Source organism: Triticum urartu, chromosome 5, assembly GCF_003073215.2.
Source record: "Triticum urartu cultivar G1812 chromosome 5, Tu2.1, whole genome shotgun sequence".
Taxonomy (NCBI): domain Eukaryota; kingdom Viridiplantae; phylum Streptophyta; class Magnoliopsida; order Poales; family Poaceae; genus Triticum; species Triticum urartu.
In genome coordinates this window covers 649,276,496-649,296,483 of record NC_053026.1, presented here as the reverse complement: position 1 = coordinate 649,296,483, position 19,988 = coordinate 649,276,496, and the positions used below count along the sequence as shown (strand labels likewise).

The 19,988-nt window shown below is 41.6% G+C and overlaps 2 protein-coding genes across 2 annotated transcripts; both read right to left on the bottom strand.

The window, feature by feature from the left end:
* Window positions 1–1,176: 1,176 nt before the first annotated feature.
* LOC125506474 (cortical cell-delineating protein-like) lies at window positions 1,177–2,003 on the bottom strand. Its single transcript, XM_048671281.1, has one exon. It carries the CDS (start codon window positions 1,925–1,927, stop codon window positions 1,421–1,423), a length of 507 nt encoding a protein of 168 aa, XP_048527238.1. The 5' UTR covers window positions 1,928–2,003; the 3' UTR covers window positions 1,177–1,420.
* A 15,186-nt stretch (window positions 2,004–17,189) lies between these two features.
* Window positions 17,190–17,990, bottom strand: LOC125506473 (cortical cell-delineating protein-like). Its single transcript, XM_048671280.1, has one exon. The coding sequence runs from the start codon at window positions 17,896–17,898 to the stop codon at window positions 17,467–17,469; it is 432 nt and encodes a 143-aa protein (XP_048527237.1). The 5' UTR covers window positions 17,899–17,990; the 3' UTR covers window positions 17,190–17,466.
* Between the last annotated feature and the right edge of the window lie 1,998 nt (window positions 17,991–19,988).

Sequence of the window (19,988 nt, the reverse complement as noted above, 5' to 3'; positions counted from 1 at the left end):
TTGTATGTACAGATATATTTGGATCATATGATGAGTAGCTATCCCCCGCAAAAAAATGGTGAGTAGCTATTCCTTATTTTAGGTATGGTATCCCCAAGCAGTTAAGTAGTTCTTTCTCTCATGATTTATAAGACACCAAGCTGTGATTGTGAACGACTTCATTGCAGTAGTACATTTCGTTAAACCAGGTATTGTGATATTCTTGGGGCCAGATTTTTTTTATCCAAGACACTCTAAACCAGGTTTTATCTTGACCTGTTGCGTGAGACCGTATTGTGAAAACCGATGGAGTCATCCCTTAAATTTTGTTCGGTGTGATGAAGGTAAAATATGTTTCAGATCACCCCAATGATAAATTTTAAGTCGAAGTGTTGCAATCTCATAAATGTCTGGTTCAAATAGAATTTACTCGCTTTAACGTGGAAATGTTTTACAGTTCTATTTATCGACCCCATCATCACATTACCCACACCATCCTTCTGTTTCGATGGATCCATGGTTCTTTGTCGTGCTGCCTAAGCTTTCAACAACATCTCAATCATGTTACTAGCAAGTTAGGCAACATCCAACACAGGTCGCCAAACCGCACACCACAAATGCCCACGGACACGTTTGGACGTGTCCAGGGACAGCCAGGCGCAGGGGCAGTGCCACGCCACAGGCAAGCAGGGCCTCGGCCTAGGGTGTGGTGTGATGACCCTTCGTTGGCTATAGGTAGAACAATAGTATTTGGCACCGTGCTGCATGGTAGATACGCTGTTTGCATGAGGTGCGGCTTCAGAATGGCGCCACTTTTCCAATGGAGAGAGGAGACAGAAGGGGCAGAGGGCAACGTGGATTTGTGTGTGTGTGTGGAGGGGGGGGGGGGGGTGCGAGGTTTTGTTGGCGTTTCCGCAGCCTGTCCGGATTCCTGAAGGCTCCCCTAGGTTTGGTGCAGGTTTGAGGAAATTTGGACGTCTGGACCGTCTAGCCTACTGTCCGCGGACAGTTCGTGGCAGTCGTTGGATGACCAAAAATGTCCATACTATTCAGTGCGAACATTTGCGATCGATTCGGTGATCTGCGTTGGAGTTGCTCTTAGTAACTGGTAGAAAAGGAAAGAAGAGAGACCTTGATTAGAAAGGAGATGTAGCCAATGCATGCGAAAAGGTGTGGATCCGATTATGATCACGGGTCTAGCTAACACAACTTGAACAAACTTTTTATTCCACGTACGTGTACAAGTATGTATATACTTTTACAAATATGCGAATCATCTAGATACCATAACGTACGGGATACAATGATCGATGACTAGCTTATACATACTCAGTGGAACAAAGAAAACGTAAGCATGCATGCATGCACGGGGCGACGAGTACGCATGCATGTACAACATGCATGGTTTGTCATATGTAGATCGATCGACGTATCCATGGATTTAGTTGGGGCAGGTGAAGTCGGCGGGACAGGTCTTGCCGCACTGGTTGAGAAGCAGCACGAGGTCGACGGGGACGTTGAGCTTGATGCCAAGAACGTTGGCCTTGATGGCTGTGCAGAGGCACACGGTTGCGTCGAGGTCGGCGAGGCCGCTCAGCAGCGGGCAGCACTGCTCGCTCGCCGGCACGCCGAGGTTGAGCTTCAGCAGGTTCAGTACGTTGGCGCACGCGCTCAGCTTCAACGTGTTGATCGAACAAGTGCCGCCGCCGCCAGGGGTTGGTACTGGGACGGCCGGCGGGGGCACGGCGATTGGCGGGGTTGGTACTGGGACGGCCGGCGGGGGCACGGCGATCGGCGGGGTTGGCACAGGGACGGCTGGCGGTGGTACGGCGATCGGCGGCGTTGGGACTGGCACGGACGGCGTGTTGCCGCACGATCCGCAACCGTGCGAGGTTCCCACGAGGACCAGGCTCAGGGCGAGGAAGAGGGTGAGCTTGGAGGGCGCCATTGCTACGAAGCTAGTAGCTAGCTAGAGTGTACTGGCTTGTGCTGAGCTAGGTTGGCTTTGCTAGCTTGGTATGCTTTTCCTGGGTTTCTTGGGGTGTTATTTATAGCTAGGCCGGGGTGCAGCGCCCAAGTGCAACTGCATCGTTCATGTCATGATCATTCCAATTTGACTCTTGCCGCAATTTGCAAAAAATATGCTCAACCACCACTACTAGTACACAATTGTTGGATGTTACGTGTGTACCATTACTGGAGCTTAACTCGTTTGCTAACGAACAGAAACACGAGAGCTTTTCCTAGAAAATTTGATAGAAAAATATAATATGAACAGTAATATACTCCATCCGTTTCTAAATATAAGTCTTTTTAGAAATTTCAATATAGACTACACATAACTAAAATGAGTGAATCTACACTGTAAACTATGTCTATATACATCTGTATATGTAGTTCGCATTGAAATCTTTAAAAAGACTTATATTTAGAAATGAAGGGAGTAGAAGCAGACATAGTATGTATGACATTTAGAAATGAACGGAGTAGAAGCAGACATAGTATGTATATGACAATTGGGATATATCATGCAGAGCTTCGAGCTGGCTAACCTGATGTTCAGGTCATCAGAGACAAAATAGGAAACTATTACGTCGTACGTTTTCATTCCATGTGGGCATGCACATGCATGCTACTACCAGCACATGCATGCATGGACGAGTACGCTACAGCTAGCTCGAATTATTAGTCAATCCGGCCCAGTGGGCAGTGTGTGCGCTAACAAATAATCCCAATACTGACAAAAGAATTATACCATTATAGCTAGCTTACAATATTCCTGTGATGGAGAGGGACCTGGCCGTGTGAACAAGGGCTCGTGAAGAAATTGATAATTGTCTATTATGGACCATCTAGAATAAAATTTTAATTTCAGTCGTCTTCACTATTCTTTGGATCAACACCTAATCATCATCACCCCATCTCATTTACATAAATCATACACGCAAAATATTGTTAACTAGCATTGATAGCCTCTAGGAAACATTTTTCTCCTCCCCCACAAGCGACTCCCAGGTGTCCAGGATTTCCCTGCCTTCTGTCGGCGCTGCGTTGACCTACCTCATCACATCTAGCCTTAGTTCTACGGTTTGCTGGCATGTTTTGGAGGTCTTGGAGGGCTGCTTCGGTCGGAGGAGATGAGAGCTCAACTGGAAGCCTTCGTCAGGCCATGCTTAACGGCCCCGCTGGTGAAGCCGATAGCGGCCGGACATATCCAGCACGTGTGTTTCTATGGCGGCCTGGCCGAGCTAGGCCATCGGAGAAGACGACGTCGGCATATGGCCCTGGACGGCTCTAGGTTTGATCTCAGATCTGGACTTGGCGTAAAACAACATGGAAAATTTGTCTCAGCTTTGTCTTTTGGGAGTCTTTGTATTTGGTTCGGGACGGCGTGGCGGCGACACTTTTTTAGTTTCAAAATATTGTCTTCCACACCCTATCCTGTTCCATTTGTGTGCTTATCACCGACGGAGAGCTTGTGGTTTTGTGTCTCTAGTGGATATTGTGGGATCCGGTCGGTTTCAGTTCTCGATGGATTTGTCTGGATTTGACCGACTTTCATGGTCTTTAGAGTTTCTATAGGCCCGTGGATTATCCTCCCCTCTACCTACCTCTCTAGCGGCCGATGACTGAGAGGGGACTCCCGGTGCTTCTGCTCTGACTAGGTTAGGTTAGGGTTTTTACTCTTTGCAGGGCAGTGTTTGGGAGGATGGCAGCGCTTTTTTGTCGAGTTGATCTACCACACTCCAATTCTCCTATAGTTTGTTCATCTGGACGGAATATACAAGCTCCGGTAGGGTTTCTCATAGTGCGAGTGCGGTGGCGAGTTATGGTGCCAGGCACTTCGGATTAGTTCAAGGTTTCAACGACGACGATTGCTGCTCTAGGGCGCTAGTCCTTAGCTTCCCGACTATCATTGACAAGGTCAAGCCGGCTCTAGTATGGGAGCAGCAACCGCGGCGCATCGGCGGCTAGTTTTGATGGTAGAATTGGTCGTTTGGTGGTCTAAGTATCTCGATGTAATTTTTATTATGTTTGGGATATTTTGTACTTTTGATGAACTTTTACGAAAGATTCAGATGCTTTTTTTTGCAAAAGAGGGAATTTCTACAGGCCCTTTTCGGCGTTCTTTTCTTCTAGTTGATGATTTGCTTCGCTGATCGTGGTTGCCAGCGTCAATCTGCATCAATGACTTCCACTGCTTCTACAAGCTCTTGGGGTTTCAAAAAAATTGCTTCATCAATGCGGAGGCCCAGAGAAGGGATCGGCCTATGAGCACGGCGTGGCGCCGGTAGATGCAGGAGGAAGAAGACCTCGGCACCCCCAAGTCTTTGAGCGTTATCTTTTTTTTTCATGGTTGTTTGTAATGTCTGGTGAATTTTAATATATGACATTAGGTTTTTCCTAAACACTTAATCATCATCATCCCCATCTCGTTTCACATAAATCGTACACGCATGCTGTTAACTAGCATTGGAAGGCTCTATGAACATTTTTATCCTCCCCCACGAGTGATTCCCATGCATCTAGGGTTTCCTTGTCTTGTCCCATGTGGCCTTAGTGCTATGGAAGCACGGTGGATCCTGGCCCATGCTGGCGGGAGGGCTCCTGCTTCGTTTTTAGGTGTTTTAAAGTTTATTTACGATTTGTGTCCTGCTTAGGAAGGGAAGCGGCGACGACTCCTGAATATGGAATAAGGTTCTCCCTAACTTGCACTGGCAGTGCGTCTCGCATTGTTAGAAGGCGCGTGGAGGTGTGTCTCCAGCGGATAATGCATGATTCAATCGGTGTTTTTTCATCGGTAGATCCGTGTGGGTCCGGTCTTCATTCGTCCATGTTCGTGTGTTTACATATTCGTCCTTCCGATCTACGCTTCTCTTCATCGGTGACGGTTGCTGTTCTGGTGCGCTGGTCCTGTGGGGCCTTAGCATGACGTCTTTTTGATTGTCTACTAAAACAAGGTTTGCCCATCTCCTGTGAGGGAGGGTTGATGATGGAGGCACACCTTTGTTTTGCTCCAGTGCTTGCAGTCGTCGCTGGGTAGTCTACAGACATGAATGCAATTTTTGTTACTTTTGATGTTCTTTAAACTGCCATACAGTTTGATGAATAGATCGAGTTTTTCCCGCAAATAAATAAATAATCATGCACCCTAAGATTGCAATTTCGTTCTAATAAAAGTGTGCACTTTCAATACTAAATCTTTGTGCTAGACATTGTGCAATTTTAGGTAATAAGGATACAAAAAGGTCTTGGTAACTAAGATATAGTGCAAGTGAGAAATATATCCACTTTATCTACATATCACTATATTAGTTTGCAAGCTAACAAATTAATTTACATGAAAATAGAGATACCACCATATTAATCCGCAGCTATATCTATTTCGATGGCTTACTTTCACATGCATGCATGCAAAATATTCAGACAAAAATTAGTGTTTATATCTATTAGATAAGGAGTTGTAATGGTTGGGTACAATATCCTCGTGTCTCCCAACACTTTGGTGCTCCCGTGCTCCAATGTGTAAAAAAGCAATTTCAAAAGTTTCAAACAGACTCTGATTTTTTTTAATGAATGTTCATGGGACATGTGTCCATAACCTCTAAATCAGATCCAAACTCGAAATTTACATTGATAAACAAAAAAGACAAACTCGGCTAAAATGACACTATTCACATAAAGATTTCTCTTTTTTGTTTCCCAATGTATATTTTGAGTTTGGATCATCTCTATTGATTGTAGATACATGTCTAGTGAACATTCATAAAAAATATCAAAAAAAATTGAAACATTTAAATTCAAAATTTTAAGCAGTAGACGAGTGGAGCACTGGATATTTTCCCATGATAATGGAGGGCTAGCTGAGATAAGGTAGACCGTTCGTCTCCTTTTTTTAGAACTCGTTTGGTAGAGCGCTCGTGCCTGGAAGCCCCTATATACCACCTTAAGTGGCAACTATGCGAGCACTAGGTCAACAATCCATTTATATAATTATGCCAGCAAATGGTGATTCCCATTTAACTTATTTGTTTTATAAAATGCAAAAATGAGTTTATTTTTCTCACAAATTTTTTTATTTACTAATTTTAGAAATCCTCTCAATATCAATATATAATACGTAGACAAATATTTATATAAAAAGAAATAATATTTTGTGTCTAAATATAGAAGGTTCATGTATTTGCAAAAAAAATATTCCTACATATGAAAGGCAATAGCGTATATTCATAATTGTGAAAAAAGTTCATATATTTTAGACAGGTTGTTCTCAAGTGTGTCAGATTATATATTCATGTGATTTCAAAAGTTCTTAGTATTCTTATTTTTTAAAATAAGACATGAAAGTAAAAAATGGAAAACAAAAAAGGAAAATGTAAAATAAAAAGGGAAATTAAAATGAAAAACGAAAAAAAAGAACTAGAGATAGTACGGAGAAAAGAACAAAGGGTAAAAAACATGTTACTGGGCTGGCCACACGCGGAAACGTTTGTTGCCCTCCGGTCGTGCTTTCACTTTTTTTCGTTTTTCATCCTCATTGGCGCCTGAAGCGCCACGAAGAGAGTACTGGTGGTCACACGCTCCCCTAGTGGCATGTAGCCCATATAGTTCGCCATACAAGTGCTCTTTCCTTAGCTCTCATACGATGTGGCTCGTTTGATCCATCTCTATGCAGGGCTGCTTGCTAGCGTTTTGCCCTTGCGAGCACGTGCTATAAAGAAGTTCCTGAATTCAAGAAAATGTTGTCAAATCCGAAAAAGTTCTTGAATTTGAAAAAAAGGTTCACGAATTTGAAAAATCTTCACAAAATTGAAGAGGTTGAGGAATTTAAGAAATTTTTCTGAATTTTAAAATTTGTTCCTAAATTTGGAAAATACAGATCATGAATTTGGAAAATACAGATCATGAATTTGGAAACAATTAAGGGATTTTCCATACGAAAATCATAAATTTGAAAAAAAAATCATGAAGTTTGAAAAGTTCACTAAAAAAAGTTAGTAAAAACGAAAAAATGTTCATAACATTTAAAAAAGTTCATGCTTTTTCAAAGAATTGAAATTGCCAAAACCTAAAATTTTGGTTGATTTGAGAAAAGTTCACTAAAAGTTAGCATAACTGAAATGGCTTGCAGATTTAAAAAAAGTTCATGAAATTTGAAAACAATTTTGTTAGCATTTGAGAAAATTGTAAGAATTTATAAAAGTTGAAGAATTTCTATAAAATTCAATTATTTGTAAAGAAGAAAGAGGAAAAAATGAAATAAAAACAAAACAAAAGCTGCTTTAGAAAAAAATAGAAATAACCCAACCAAATCTTGTAGAAGCTTCCAAAAACTGGGTTTGGGAAGCTTGCAGAAGTTTCACTAAACCCAGACAAACTTCCCCGCTTCATGACTTACCTGGGCCGGCCCGTTCCATATCGAGGGTGTTCACCGATTTGCAAAAGATACTAAAACCGCCGCTTAAGGCGCTATATGGGATTTGGCTTTCGGTCGTGCTTCCCCAAGTTGTGAGCCCACCATCATCTCTTTTTTCAGAGGAGTCCACCATCATCTAAAACCCACAATGTGCTCCCATACCGGTCACATCTATATGATGGCGTTGGCGGGCAATACTAGTCGCACGCGTCGTCAACCACATGGGCCCACCCACAAGAGCATTGACCACACGTAACTGGTTTTGTATTGTTGTCATGTTACAACTCATTCATTTGAATTCTTCTGGTAAAGTTCTGTCCACCAGACTAAAATAAATAAATAAAATGTTAACATAATTTTTTTTAAAAAATTCTTATTTTTTAATGGATGGTCCACAAATCAAACGTCTATTTTTTAGCATGGCAAATCAAACACTTCAGGTGGCAAGTTATGTTGTCACAAGAATAGCAATTTCCTATAGCAAGCATGGCAAATCTGTCTCATGTTTAGTCTTTTGCTAGGGATTATCATGCTTGCTAAAGGAAATTTATATACTCTTGATAATATAATTTGCAATAGAAACATTTAGTTTGCCATGCTTAAGAATCCGATGTTAGATTTTTAGCATTTATGTTTTTAAATGTTAATATAATTGAAAAGTGTTCATGTATTGAAAAATGTTCAAATAATTTTATAAAATATTCCCACGTGATAAGAAAATGTTTATATATAAATCTAAAAATGTTAATATTTTTTGGATGTTTTTTAAAACATAGCATTTAAAAAATGCTCAAACATTTTTTAGAAATACCGATTAACGTGGATGTACGCATGCACAAACTTACACCACCATGCACATGCACTCACACAACGCCTACTGAAAATTGGATCAAAATTGTGGAGTTGACACATTGGCGAAGTCACCAAAGTGTCTTGTATCATCGAAAACGCAGCCTCGCACTGAAAGTTAATAAAACATCACAATGTCAAACTCTTACATAGGGTTTACACATTTGAATATTTTGTAAATATTTGGTGCATTTTTTATAAATAATATGTATTATGTTATAAATTTAACTTTACAAACTTTACAAAGGGTTTAAACGTTCGAATAAATCATTCTATTTTAAGAAATATATATATTTTCAAAAAGGAAGAGGAAAAGGAAAGTAGAAAAAAACAAAAGAAAAAATTTAAAATTTAAAAAAGGAAAACCAGAAAAGGCAATCCAGAGAAAATTGCATAAAATCCAAAATATCTCAAAAACGAAAAAAAACCAATGTTATTGGTCCACAACCTATGTCATAAATGCTAGAGGCAAGTGTGGCCTATATCTTTGTGGCTCATACCGAGGGTATGAGGCTATGAGCCCTCTTGCTCCTTAATACATGAGATAGTTGAGGAAACATGCACCCCACTCGCTCCATGCGTCGGCCCATTAACACTTTTGTTTATTTAGCACATCTGCAGACAAAATGTGAAAAAAGTGGTTTGAATAAGAGAAAAAAAATCATACAACAACAACAACAACAACAACAACAATAATAATAATAATAATAATTGTTGTTGCTGTTGTTAACCGGTTCAACAATGTTGTAACAAAAGCACTTTTATAAATTGGAAGTAATTTTGTAGAGAAATGAAAAGACGTTCATATACAAGAAACAAAAAGTTCATCACATACCCGAAAAAAAGTGTTCATTTACACAAAAAAATAATACTCATGATATCACTTATTTGAATCAACGCCTAATGAAGACAGAAACAAGGTATACATTTTGTTGTAAAGTATTCCTATGTCTGTAATATGCTGCACAAAGTTGAGACATTATCCGTTATCTAGTGTTCGCATAGTAGCTTGTCAAGCGATGACATTAAATATATAATGCATAGATGAACCAACCGATGGCTGGACGGTTAGGAGGAAAGTGGTATCCCATCCCACCAGAGTTAAAGTCCTAGACTTGATATTGATGTTCGCATTTTTCTGGATTTATTTCTGGCTTTTCGGCAATGTGCGTTCAGTTGGAGGAGAAGTTCTCGCCAACTACGAAGGCGTCTGTGGCGAATTCGCCAGTCTCAAGATGATGTGCCGTCATAGGGGTAGGGTGTGCATGCCTGCGTTCAAAGGGCTGAGTGTATGTGTGTATGCATGAGCATCTGCGTCTATATTGTGTTAAAAAAATATGTTGCATAGACCAATTCTTATTAGTGGTAGAACTAGTAAGGGGGGCTATGCTTTCACTGAGTATGATTTGACTTATCAATGTTCGAAATCTATGAAAAGCCAAATCGCACTTTATTGTTGAGCATCCGATTGACACATGCAGAATGTTGGTATTAACATTGTTTCTCTAGTAAGATGAAGATTATATTTTCATGGTTCAGTTTGTAGCATTGTTCAAGGTGTTGGTGTTGTTTATATTTGTCCTCATTAGCACTGTTTTTCAAGCCTCATGATGCTTAGGATATTTTTCCACGACCAATCAGGCCTAATATAAAAGCATTGGTTTACCGGTTTTGAGCTTTTGGTTGTTGTAGGTGCCACACACATATTAAGTATTTTTGTGATTGGTATTTGTAGTGCAACAAATATCCATGGTTAACCCATGTTTTGATGAATCACTAAATATTTATATTTGATACAATTCCACCATGAATTGCTTTAGTATTGCTCACATATCTCGATATGAAAACATGAGAGCAAATGAGTTGACACAACAAGCATCTAGTTACCATATTGATCGTGGTGTATTTCACATTTCTCAATATTCTATGCTATTCTCACCAATATTGGAAATGTTGGACTAGAGCACACCACTTCGACCACTATTGAAAAATCTGATGCGGGAGAACACAATGTTTGGAGGAAGCCTATAGTTGAGGTGGACACAAGGGTTTGACGGATGGCTTTCAAAATATGCATTTGATGATGATCTTTATCATTCGAATATTTACCATATTATTTTGAAGTACTTTGATGAGGACCAAGCTAGAATTGCTATGGGAGAGGTACATGGGGGCATTTGTGGTACTCAGTCGAGGCACAAGATAAAGTGGTTGTTACGGTGTGTTGCATTCTTTTGACTGATAATGATTGACGATTCCTTTAATAAGTAACATAAATGGTGTGAAGCTTGTAATTTTGGTCTGATATTCAAATTGCTCCTGCTGCAACATTACTCCCTATTGTCAAGTTGTGCCAGCACAGAGGATGGGGATTCAATTTTATTTGGAAAATTCATTATTGTTGTTCCAAGGGGCATCTGATGGGTGTTAGTAGATATTGATTATTTCACCAAGTAGTTTGACACATTGGGTGTGATTTGGAAACTTCATTATTATTCTCAAGAATTTGACACATTGAGTGGTAATTCAATTCGTGAATTAGCACATTATTCAAAGATTCGGTATTCCTCATACATAAAATGCGAATCAAGGTTCATTGTTTATCTCAATACAAGTGAAAGAAATTGCCGGATCATATAAGATAAAATTGCTCAATTATTTTCCATACACTAATGCTTAAGATAAGGTACAAGTTTAATCTAGCAATAAGATACTAATCAAGCCCAATAAAAAGAAGATAGAAGATAATCCAAGAGATGACATGAGGTGTTGTCTGAGGCTTTATGTGCACATAGAATCTCAGGGCATGGTGCTACAAACGCAACTCCATATGAGCTTGTGTATGGACATGAAGCCATTTTACATAGATGTAAATATGTATTTTTGAGATTGGCGAAACAAAGTGATTTATCGATAGTGGATTTTCCTTGATGTTACATAATATTGATGACGTCATTGATGGATATTTGGTTACTTTGAAAGCCATAGAGAGAGACGAAACAATATGAGGGTAGTAAGAGCACAACATGAGAAGGTCAAGTTCAAGAGCATTCAAGTTGGTAATCTCATGTTGACATTGTCCTTAAAATATGATTTGGAGCATGATTTTTTTTCCAGGACAACCTTGCCAAAAGACAGGGCAACATGTGTTGAAACCATCTTTCGACGAGACATAGACCGGAGGCTCCGGATGCCCTCCGGGCTAGTACATAAGTATGCGCCTTTGAGCTAATAGTCTGCTCAGAGGCTCTGAGTGCCTCCCAGCTGTTCCAGAAATGTGCAACCAACAACTCAAAGTCCACCCTAAGGCTCTAGACACTCTTCGGAATAGAACAATGCCACGTAACAGCACGCCTAGAGCTTCAGACACCCTTTGGATCAAAGCAGAAGCATGCGACGCCCGCTAGAAGCCTACTCAGAGGAGGCATGGAGGCTCCAGACTAATTTTCCCAAATTAGGCCAGGTTTAAGGGTTTGCAATGAAATTTGAGTCCGTTTCTTGCACAAAAATTCCAGCCACATCTATTAACTACAAATAAAAGGAGGTGCTACTATTGGTTCATGTTCTTAGTCCGCTATGCACTTTGACACAAAACCACCCTGGTGTTTCTAGACATCAACCCACAATCTGATGAGGAACTTCCATATGTTGTTTTTGTCCGTTTCATCTGGCCTCCCCGTTTCGTATCGTCATGCCGTATCCATGATCAAAATGTGTGGGACGTGAAATTCTTAGCCTGTCCAACACACCCATAAATAGTGGGACACCACAGCTACGACTCGCAATCCAACGCCATGGCCACAATCATGGAGACATACAAGTGCTGGTCGCGGCATTCATGAATGAGACGACCCATCACAATACGTGATCCATGGCTCCCAGACGTAAACTAAAATCATCTATCCCGTCAACCTCCTCGATCGATCGTCATTACCGATGCGGATTAACAATCTCCATCGCAATGTTCTCATGTTGGGAGTCGATCACGTTGGCGCTGTTGCCAGTAAACATGAGGTCGTGGGAGGTGGCGCTGCAGGATTAGCTACTGGCACGAGACAAGGTCGTGGCGTCCCAGTGCTCTAACGTGCGTTGTTTAGCAAAGCAAGCAAATTGTGAATCGTAGAAGCCAATGCGAATGACGTCCATAGCTACGACATTGCGGGGCTCTCGCTCACCTCACCGGCGCCCATCGCCTAACCGACGTCTGACCTCGCTGCCGAGTTCGTCGCTGATGCATAGGGCATGCAGACGTATGACATCACATCCTCTCACTCGGTCATCGGGACTGTTAGAACGCATCTTCAGGAGCAGCTACACCGGGATGCACACGATCTAGTGCACGTTTCAAAGCACACGATCTGGTGCATGTTCCAGGGCACACGATCTGGTAAAAGGAAAAGTGACAACAGTAATGGATGGCTAGGGGCGTGTGAGGATTTTTTTTCCTGTTGCAAGTCACCATGTTGAGTTCAAGTGCCGAAGCAGAGTACTGCGGTGTGGCTAAGTGTGTCCCCGAGTCTCGTTGGCTTCGGCAACTCCAGCATGAGTTGCGCCGAGCACCTACTCAGGGCACAATTGTTACTGCAACAACATTAGCGCCTCCTATCTTGCTTCAAATCCAGTTCAATATCAACGCACAAAGTATATTGAGATTGATCTACACTTCGTTCATGATCGCGTGGCACTCGGTGAAGCTCGCGTTCTTCATGTTCCTTGGAGCTCTCAATTTGGAGATTTGTTCACCAAAGTACAACTGTCGCGGTGTCTCCTCTCCTGTATTTCAAGAGTTTCGTTACGTCCTACTAAACGGCGTTCCGGTCAGCTGGGGGGGGGGGTGTGTTACCATGTAACACACATAGTTTTGCACAGAAGAATGCTCGGATGCACGTCGCCTCCTGAACTTCAGGATAACCCATGGCATGCGTGCCTTCTCTCTCGGCAGTCTGTTTCCTCCACGGATGTATATGTATAACATGTTGTAACTCATTCTACCTACAAAAAAAATGTTGTAACTCATTCAACAGTGAGATCAATTCCATTGTTCAGCTGTGACAGCTCCCCACCGACCTTGCAGAAGAACTTGTCGTCTTGCAGCAGCCGTTGCGCATCCGATGGTTCAGTGCAAAATGAGAGGTGCAACAACGGCGTGGATTTCCGTCCCTAGAGATATGCTACAGATGCATATGGACGCATGTAGTACACTAGCTGTTAGGTCAAACATAGCGTCTCCATGCTGTGGCCAATGGAGGCCTTTTTATTCTCCGTTTCACACGATCAGTCCATAGCTAGCTCTACGTACGTACAGTTACTCCTGATTCTTTGGACAAATCTGCTGCCCATTTCACGCGTCAATCGGACGCTATCAGGTGGATTACTAGCTTGTCGTTTGCCTACAATCCATGGAGCACGCAAGTTGATAGACCATATATTCATGCAAGTAGTCGTGGTCTCGAAATCTGTGCTGTGCAGGAATTCTAACATATACTCCCTCCGGTCCTTTTTACTCTGCATATTAAAATTCTCTAAAGTCAAACTTCATAAAGTTTGACCGTATTTATATGAAAAAATATCAACATCTGTCATGCTAAAGTTATACAATATGAAACTTTAAGTCATGACACATCTATTGATATTGATTTCAGATTGTGAATGTTGATACTTTTTTCTATAAAGTTGGTCAAACTTTACGAGGCTTGACTTCAGTCAGATCTTATATGCGAACTAAAAAGGACCGGAGGGAGTGTTACCGGTCAGAATTATTCTCTTTCCATATAGTTTTTTATGGTCGCTCAAGTGTTCACAGGGAGTATATATAATTATCTTTTCATGTCGGCAGGGTTGCCAAGCTAGCAGGATACATATATGCACGTCGATCTCCATCAGTTCGGCAGAGAAGCTCTAGATATCTAGCTGTACATGTGGTCGAGAGATGTACTAGGATATTAATAATGTGGATGCATCCAAAATTTCACATATCGGTACAAAAATTGAGTAAAATCGACTGCTACAAGAAGGGATCATACTATGACGCTAACTAGAGAGTTGACAATCTGAGATCCAAGAAAGGGAATGTGTGCCCGTATCCGATTGATATTTAAGTTACAGGAAAGACCGCAAATGGCCTTCCAAAAACTGATATATTTCATCAGGATCATCTGCTAGAAAACCGAGTTTATCAGCTCCAGTGGCTAATCTCGGTGGCTTGCGCTGCATCGCTTGTTTTGGCTCTAGTGGCTTGTATCGAACCATTTTCACTTGCCTTCTTTTTCGTTTGCTCTAATGGCCTTCTAGTGGCTTGTATCTGCAAACTCTAGAACTAGTACTAGCTTTAAACTTAAGGGCCTCATTCTTATGGCCGGCCAAGCGCCTACGCTCTAAAACAACGTCAGCTAGAAAATTATCCTTTTCACTCTTCGTCCATATTTACCTATCGGCTGTACTCATTTAATTCACGAGAATGTGATTTTTTTCATTGACACAAAATGTAACTTTGACTGCAAATTTATATTTCATTAAGTGTGTGACAACAAAAAAAAAATATACCGGAAGTACTTCTCCAGACAAATATATGCATACGATTTTCAAGTTTATCATCAAATAACTAAAAACAAAATGAGTTGTCAAAACTTTAAAAGTTCATAAAAAATGTCATTTTTTGTGTACGGAGGGAGTAGTCATGTATCCATTTTGTACCGAGGATTTTGCGCAGAGAGGACCACAATTATGGGACTGGGATCAGTGTAATTATAGTTATTTTCCAGCAACTTTAATTATAGAAGTACAAACAAGAAAACCTTATAAATTACTAGATGATACTCGCGTGTTGCTGTAGGAATTGGTTGCAATATATTATTTTGATGGGTTTTGTTGTCTCGAATTTGAATATGAGAATGGAAACTAAAAATACATATTATTTATATTATTTTATTAGTATATAGTTGCAAATATTAAAGAATGTAAGTATTTTTTTTCCATGAATGTTGCGGGTACTAAAATTAGTGAGGTTGATGAAATGAGATTTTCATATTGTTTATAACTAACATTTCCCATACATGTTGAGAGAATTGAGGTGGTGATGTTGATGAGGTAGCATGTGTGCATGTTGAGATAAATAAAGTAGTAGGGATCAACTACTTACTTCAGATCTGTGCGTCGGATGGGTTCATAGTAGGTTAGGGTTGAGGGAGTCCGTTGCGGCGGCGTCGCGTCCGAATAAGTTTCTTCGGGCTCCGTTCAAGGTCAGGCGGGGCTCATGCCTTCGCCTAGGAGCCAGCAGGATAAGGGATCCCCGGATCTCGTCGAGGTCGCAGGCTATGGTGTCTAGAGGTCATCTGGCATTGGCATGGTTGGTCCTCAGATGGGTGGTGATTGTGTGGAGACAGAGATTCTTCTTCCTCGTCATTGGTATGTTTTCCTGTTGCGTTTCTTCCTCCTTCTTTGTGCTGTTGCTGGAGGGATATCCTGCTTTTCCCGCGCAGTTGGCCAGACAGCGGCGCCGGAACCGGATCCTCGTTCTCTTCCATCTGGAAGGGGCACATACATCGGTACTCAAAGCCACATATGGCGAAGGCTGGTGCATGCGTGTTGGATGCATATGTGCGTCCTTATATTTTTGGCGCGATAGTGAAGAAAAGGAGGAGCATCGTGGCAGCGATTATATCGTCAGAGTTTGTGTTGCAGGGGTCTTCAGAGGTCCTGCGATCTTCGTGTTTTACTGGTTGTTTTAGGGTACTCTTTGTTATTCCGATTTTTTGTGCGTGTGTTAGGGCGTGCTTGTATGGATCAAGGACTTTGTATTTTTTTGTGGTTTGAATACAAGCATTCTTTCTCAGAAAAAAACCCCTACATAACTAGTGTATGGGATACGTGAGAGTGCAAGAAAACAGTTCATGTCCTTCAATAATTTCATGGAATTACATAAAATAATTATAGGTAGCACTCCTACTCTGGTAAAAATGTAAATTTCCCATTGATCAAATAGGTAAACGAGGTAGGCTATTTTGTAACACATGATCATGAAATTGAGGAAGGTACAGTGGAACAAAGAAGTCACTGGTAGATGCCGAAGAAAATTGCTCCTCCTTTTCGAAATATATGTTTTTCTAGAAATACCAAAGTCAGAGTTGAACAAGTTTAACTCAGACTATGCATGGGGAATATTATTGTTGGTTAGATGAAAATAATATCACCAGATTTGTTGTAGTTTCTTTATTATATTGCAATCTGTAAACTTTTACCAACATATTCGTAAAGTTGCATGTTGAAGACGACGTACCCATTCCTCAAAGACATGTATATCCAAATGATGTGAGTACATTAATTATTTGCCAAAAAAGGTTGGTTTGGTACTGGACCTGAATTTCTCAGGAATTTAAATGATAGAGAACATCCTTGGAATTTTTTTACAAGGATAATAATTCATTCATCTAAAAGGACCATGTAGGATATTGTTCTACATAATTTCATCATTTCACTTTTTTCAAACATTCTCGAGTCATACCCAGCCAAAGAGAGCCACAAATTATATGCTAATATAAACATCTGATGCTCAACATAAATAGGTATGCATATGTTTAACGCATACATTCTTATGGATCAACATATTTGATATCATATGATTCATATTTGTTGATAATTTCAGATATATGGGTACCCCAAGCTGTTAAGTGATTCTTCCTTCCTTGATTTAGCTAACAGTACGTTGTGAAATACCTTCGTAGCCACAATGAGAAACAAGATGTAGCCGCCAACACGTGGCAAGCTTAAAAACGTTACCGCGCTTTTGTAACTGGCAAAGGAAAGAAGAGGTGGCCACGATGAGAAACATGAAGTAGCAGCCAACGCATGTGAAGAGCTGTGGATCTGATCATGCTTCGTACAATATATACAAGCTGGCACATCACGGATCGAGTTAACATAACCTGAACACCCGCACAAAAATAAATAAAAAGACAACCTGAACAAAATTTTATTCCACGTACATATACCCGTTTACAAATACTTGAATCATGCACTTAGATACCATAACGGGGAATGACTAACTGAAGCATGCATGCACTTGCGAGGGAGCCCATGCATGCACGCGACTGACATATACTACCATATTGTAATTGCGAGAAAATATATAGGTGCATGCGGATACGAGAAAATATTGTAAGTACGAGTACGACGACGACGATGATGCGATGCAGGTAAAAAATGCATGGTTTGTGATGGATGGATCAGCTAGGGCAGGTGAAGTCGGCGGGGCAGGTCTTGCCGCACTGGTTGAGGAGGAGCACGAGGTCGACGGGCACATTGAGCTTGATGCCGAGGACGTTGGCCTTGATGGCAGTGCAGAGACACACGGCGGCGTCTAGGTCGGCGAGGCCGCTCAGAAGCGGGCAGCACTGCTCGTCCGTCGGCACGCCGAGGTTGAGCTTCAGCAGGTTCAGCACGTTGGCGCAAACCTTCAGCTTCAGAGTGTCGATTGAGCAGGTGCCGCCCCCGCCGCTGGGGAAGGCGGAGACGGCACGGGGAGCTGGCGGTGGAACGGCAATCGATGGGCTTGGGACAGGGACGGGCGGTGTGTTGCCGCACGACCCGCAGCCATGCACTGCCACGAGGAGGACCAGATTCATGGCGAGGAAGAGGGCGAGCTTGGAGGGCGCCATTGCTATGTGGATAACGCTAGTAGCTAGCTAGAGCGTACTGGGCTACTGGCTTGTGGCTGAGCGCTAGGTGGGCTTTGCTAGCTTGGGATGCTTTTCCTGGGTTGCTTGGGGTGGTATTTATAGCCATATAGGCCGGGGTGTAGCACGCAAGTGCAAGTGCAAGTGCATCGTCTTCATGTCATGATCAATCGAGTTTGACTCTTGCCGTAATTTGCAAACATTATTTGCCACCACTAGTGCTGCTGCTGCTACTACTAGTACAATTGTAGGATATTACGTGCGTGCCATCATTGGGATGCTTAACACCAGTGGCGGAGCTTTGTGGAGAGCAACCTGGGCCATCGCCCCCCAGCCCATGAGAAAGTTAGCAAATATCTTCTAGTATTCAGCCCATATGCCCAGTTAAAATCAGACTAAAAGCATGTTTCTTGCCCCTCCAGCCCATTTGCCCCTCCACAAATTCGGCCCAAGCTCCGCCACTGCTTAACACGTTAACTAATTTCGAAGTACTCCTATATGCATGCATGTATGTTTGATGGGTTCACAAAGTCATTCGTCATCATTTTTTGATATATGATAACATGTTTTTCAAGAAGAGTTATACATGCACGTCTGAATAAATATTCATATGGTTTACAAGCAAAACATTAAAAAGGCGAGGAAAAAAAGAGAAACATAAAAAACTCACAAAGAAATAAGCAAAATATAGAAAAATAAAAGGTTAAATTGGAAAACATCACACAAAAGGGAAACCCCAAAAGGAGTTTGGTAAGGCAACCAAGAATAATAAAATAGGAATTTTCCATTATGCGGGGGTGATTCTTGAAGACTTTTATCCTGTTTGTTTCGATCACCCCTTGGGGCGCATTCTAATCTTCTTCTAGTGATAGACTAGATTTTTAATAATATTTTTTCTCTGTTTGCAGTTGTAGGAATTATATATAGTACCAAAATAACAAAGATCGCAGAGTAGGGATTACGATGACGAATTCTTGATGTGCATGCATCCAAGTATGAGTACCACCATAAGCTGCAATATTATTTGTAGGTAACTAATAATCATGAAGGCCCAAAAAAATATCAGCCCACATCATCTAAAACCCTCCCGCCTGCTCATCTCAACCCAAACTCACTTTACTTGAAATAGGATTTCACCCCACTTTATGTATAACACAACCACCACGTCCAAACAAGTGGTTCAAGTACAAGAAAGTTAATAAGAGGTTTGCTGGGGCAACATCAGAAACATACCCAATTACCCAAATGCAAAAGAAAACGCGATTCATGACTCCACAAAGTCAAATGATCAAGGACTAGCTAGGGGGTTAATCAAGTTGGTGGCCTGCTCCCAGAAGATAATCAATTATGCCACCTAGCCAGTATCTCTCCCACTGCCTACAAAGCAGGTGCCACTGCTGCAAGAAAGCCTAAATTTTAAACACGGAGTAAGAAGTGTGTTGCAGAAAAACCCACTCCATAAACATCTTGTTACGTGTAGTTCATGGGGTTTAGGTCATCACTGTGAACACTGACAAAAATAGGTGTCTCCTCCTACAGATATGGTTGGCCTGAGCCTCCATGACCTCATCCAAGTTCAGGGCCTCCCACTCAGGTCTCAGAGCCTCATAGACAAAGCTCCGCAAGAAGCGGGAATCGAGACGGGAAAAGAACATGTTTGTGTGAAACACATGACCACAAAGGCCAACGGCCGACCCATGCTAGTTCGCAACCTCCGTACTCGAGGGGAGGCTATCACGGAGAAGCTGCCAACCAAAGATTTTAATATTAAGATGCAAAGAAGCATTCACAAAGGTGTGGTATGACAACCCAACAGATCTCTGCGGGGGTAGGTGCTAAGTCACAACGTTCGGGGACTCCAAAAATGAAGGAGGAAAGACCGCCCTTAACTCGCCACATGCCAAGGTTTCCTTTGGGACAAATTTTCATCGAAAGATGTTCCAATCACATTGTGCGGCACCAAGCCAATCAAGATCTTCAGATCCGAGTAGATTGCTACGAGGATTGGCAATTCAACGTGCAACAGGGTCCTACTGAACCATGAGTTGAGCCAGTAGAGGATACCTTCTCCA

What these genes read in the sequence shown, in the direction of transcription:
- LOC125506473 (XM_048671280.1), bottom strand. Translation starts at nt 17,898, where the DNA reads ATGGCGCCCTCCAAGCTCGCCCTCTTCCTCGCCATGAATCTGGTCCTC.
- LOC125506474 (XM_048671281.1), bottom strand. Translation starts at nt 1,927, where the DNA reads ATGGCGCCCTCCAAGCTCACCCTCTTCCTCGCCCTGAGCCTGGTCCTC.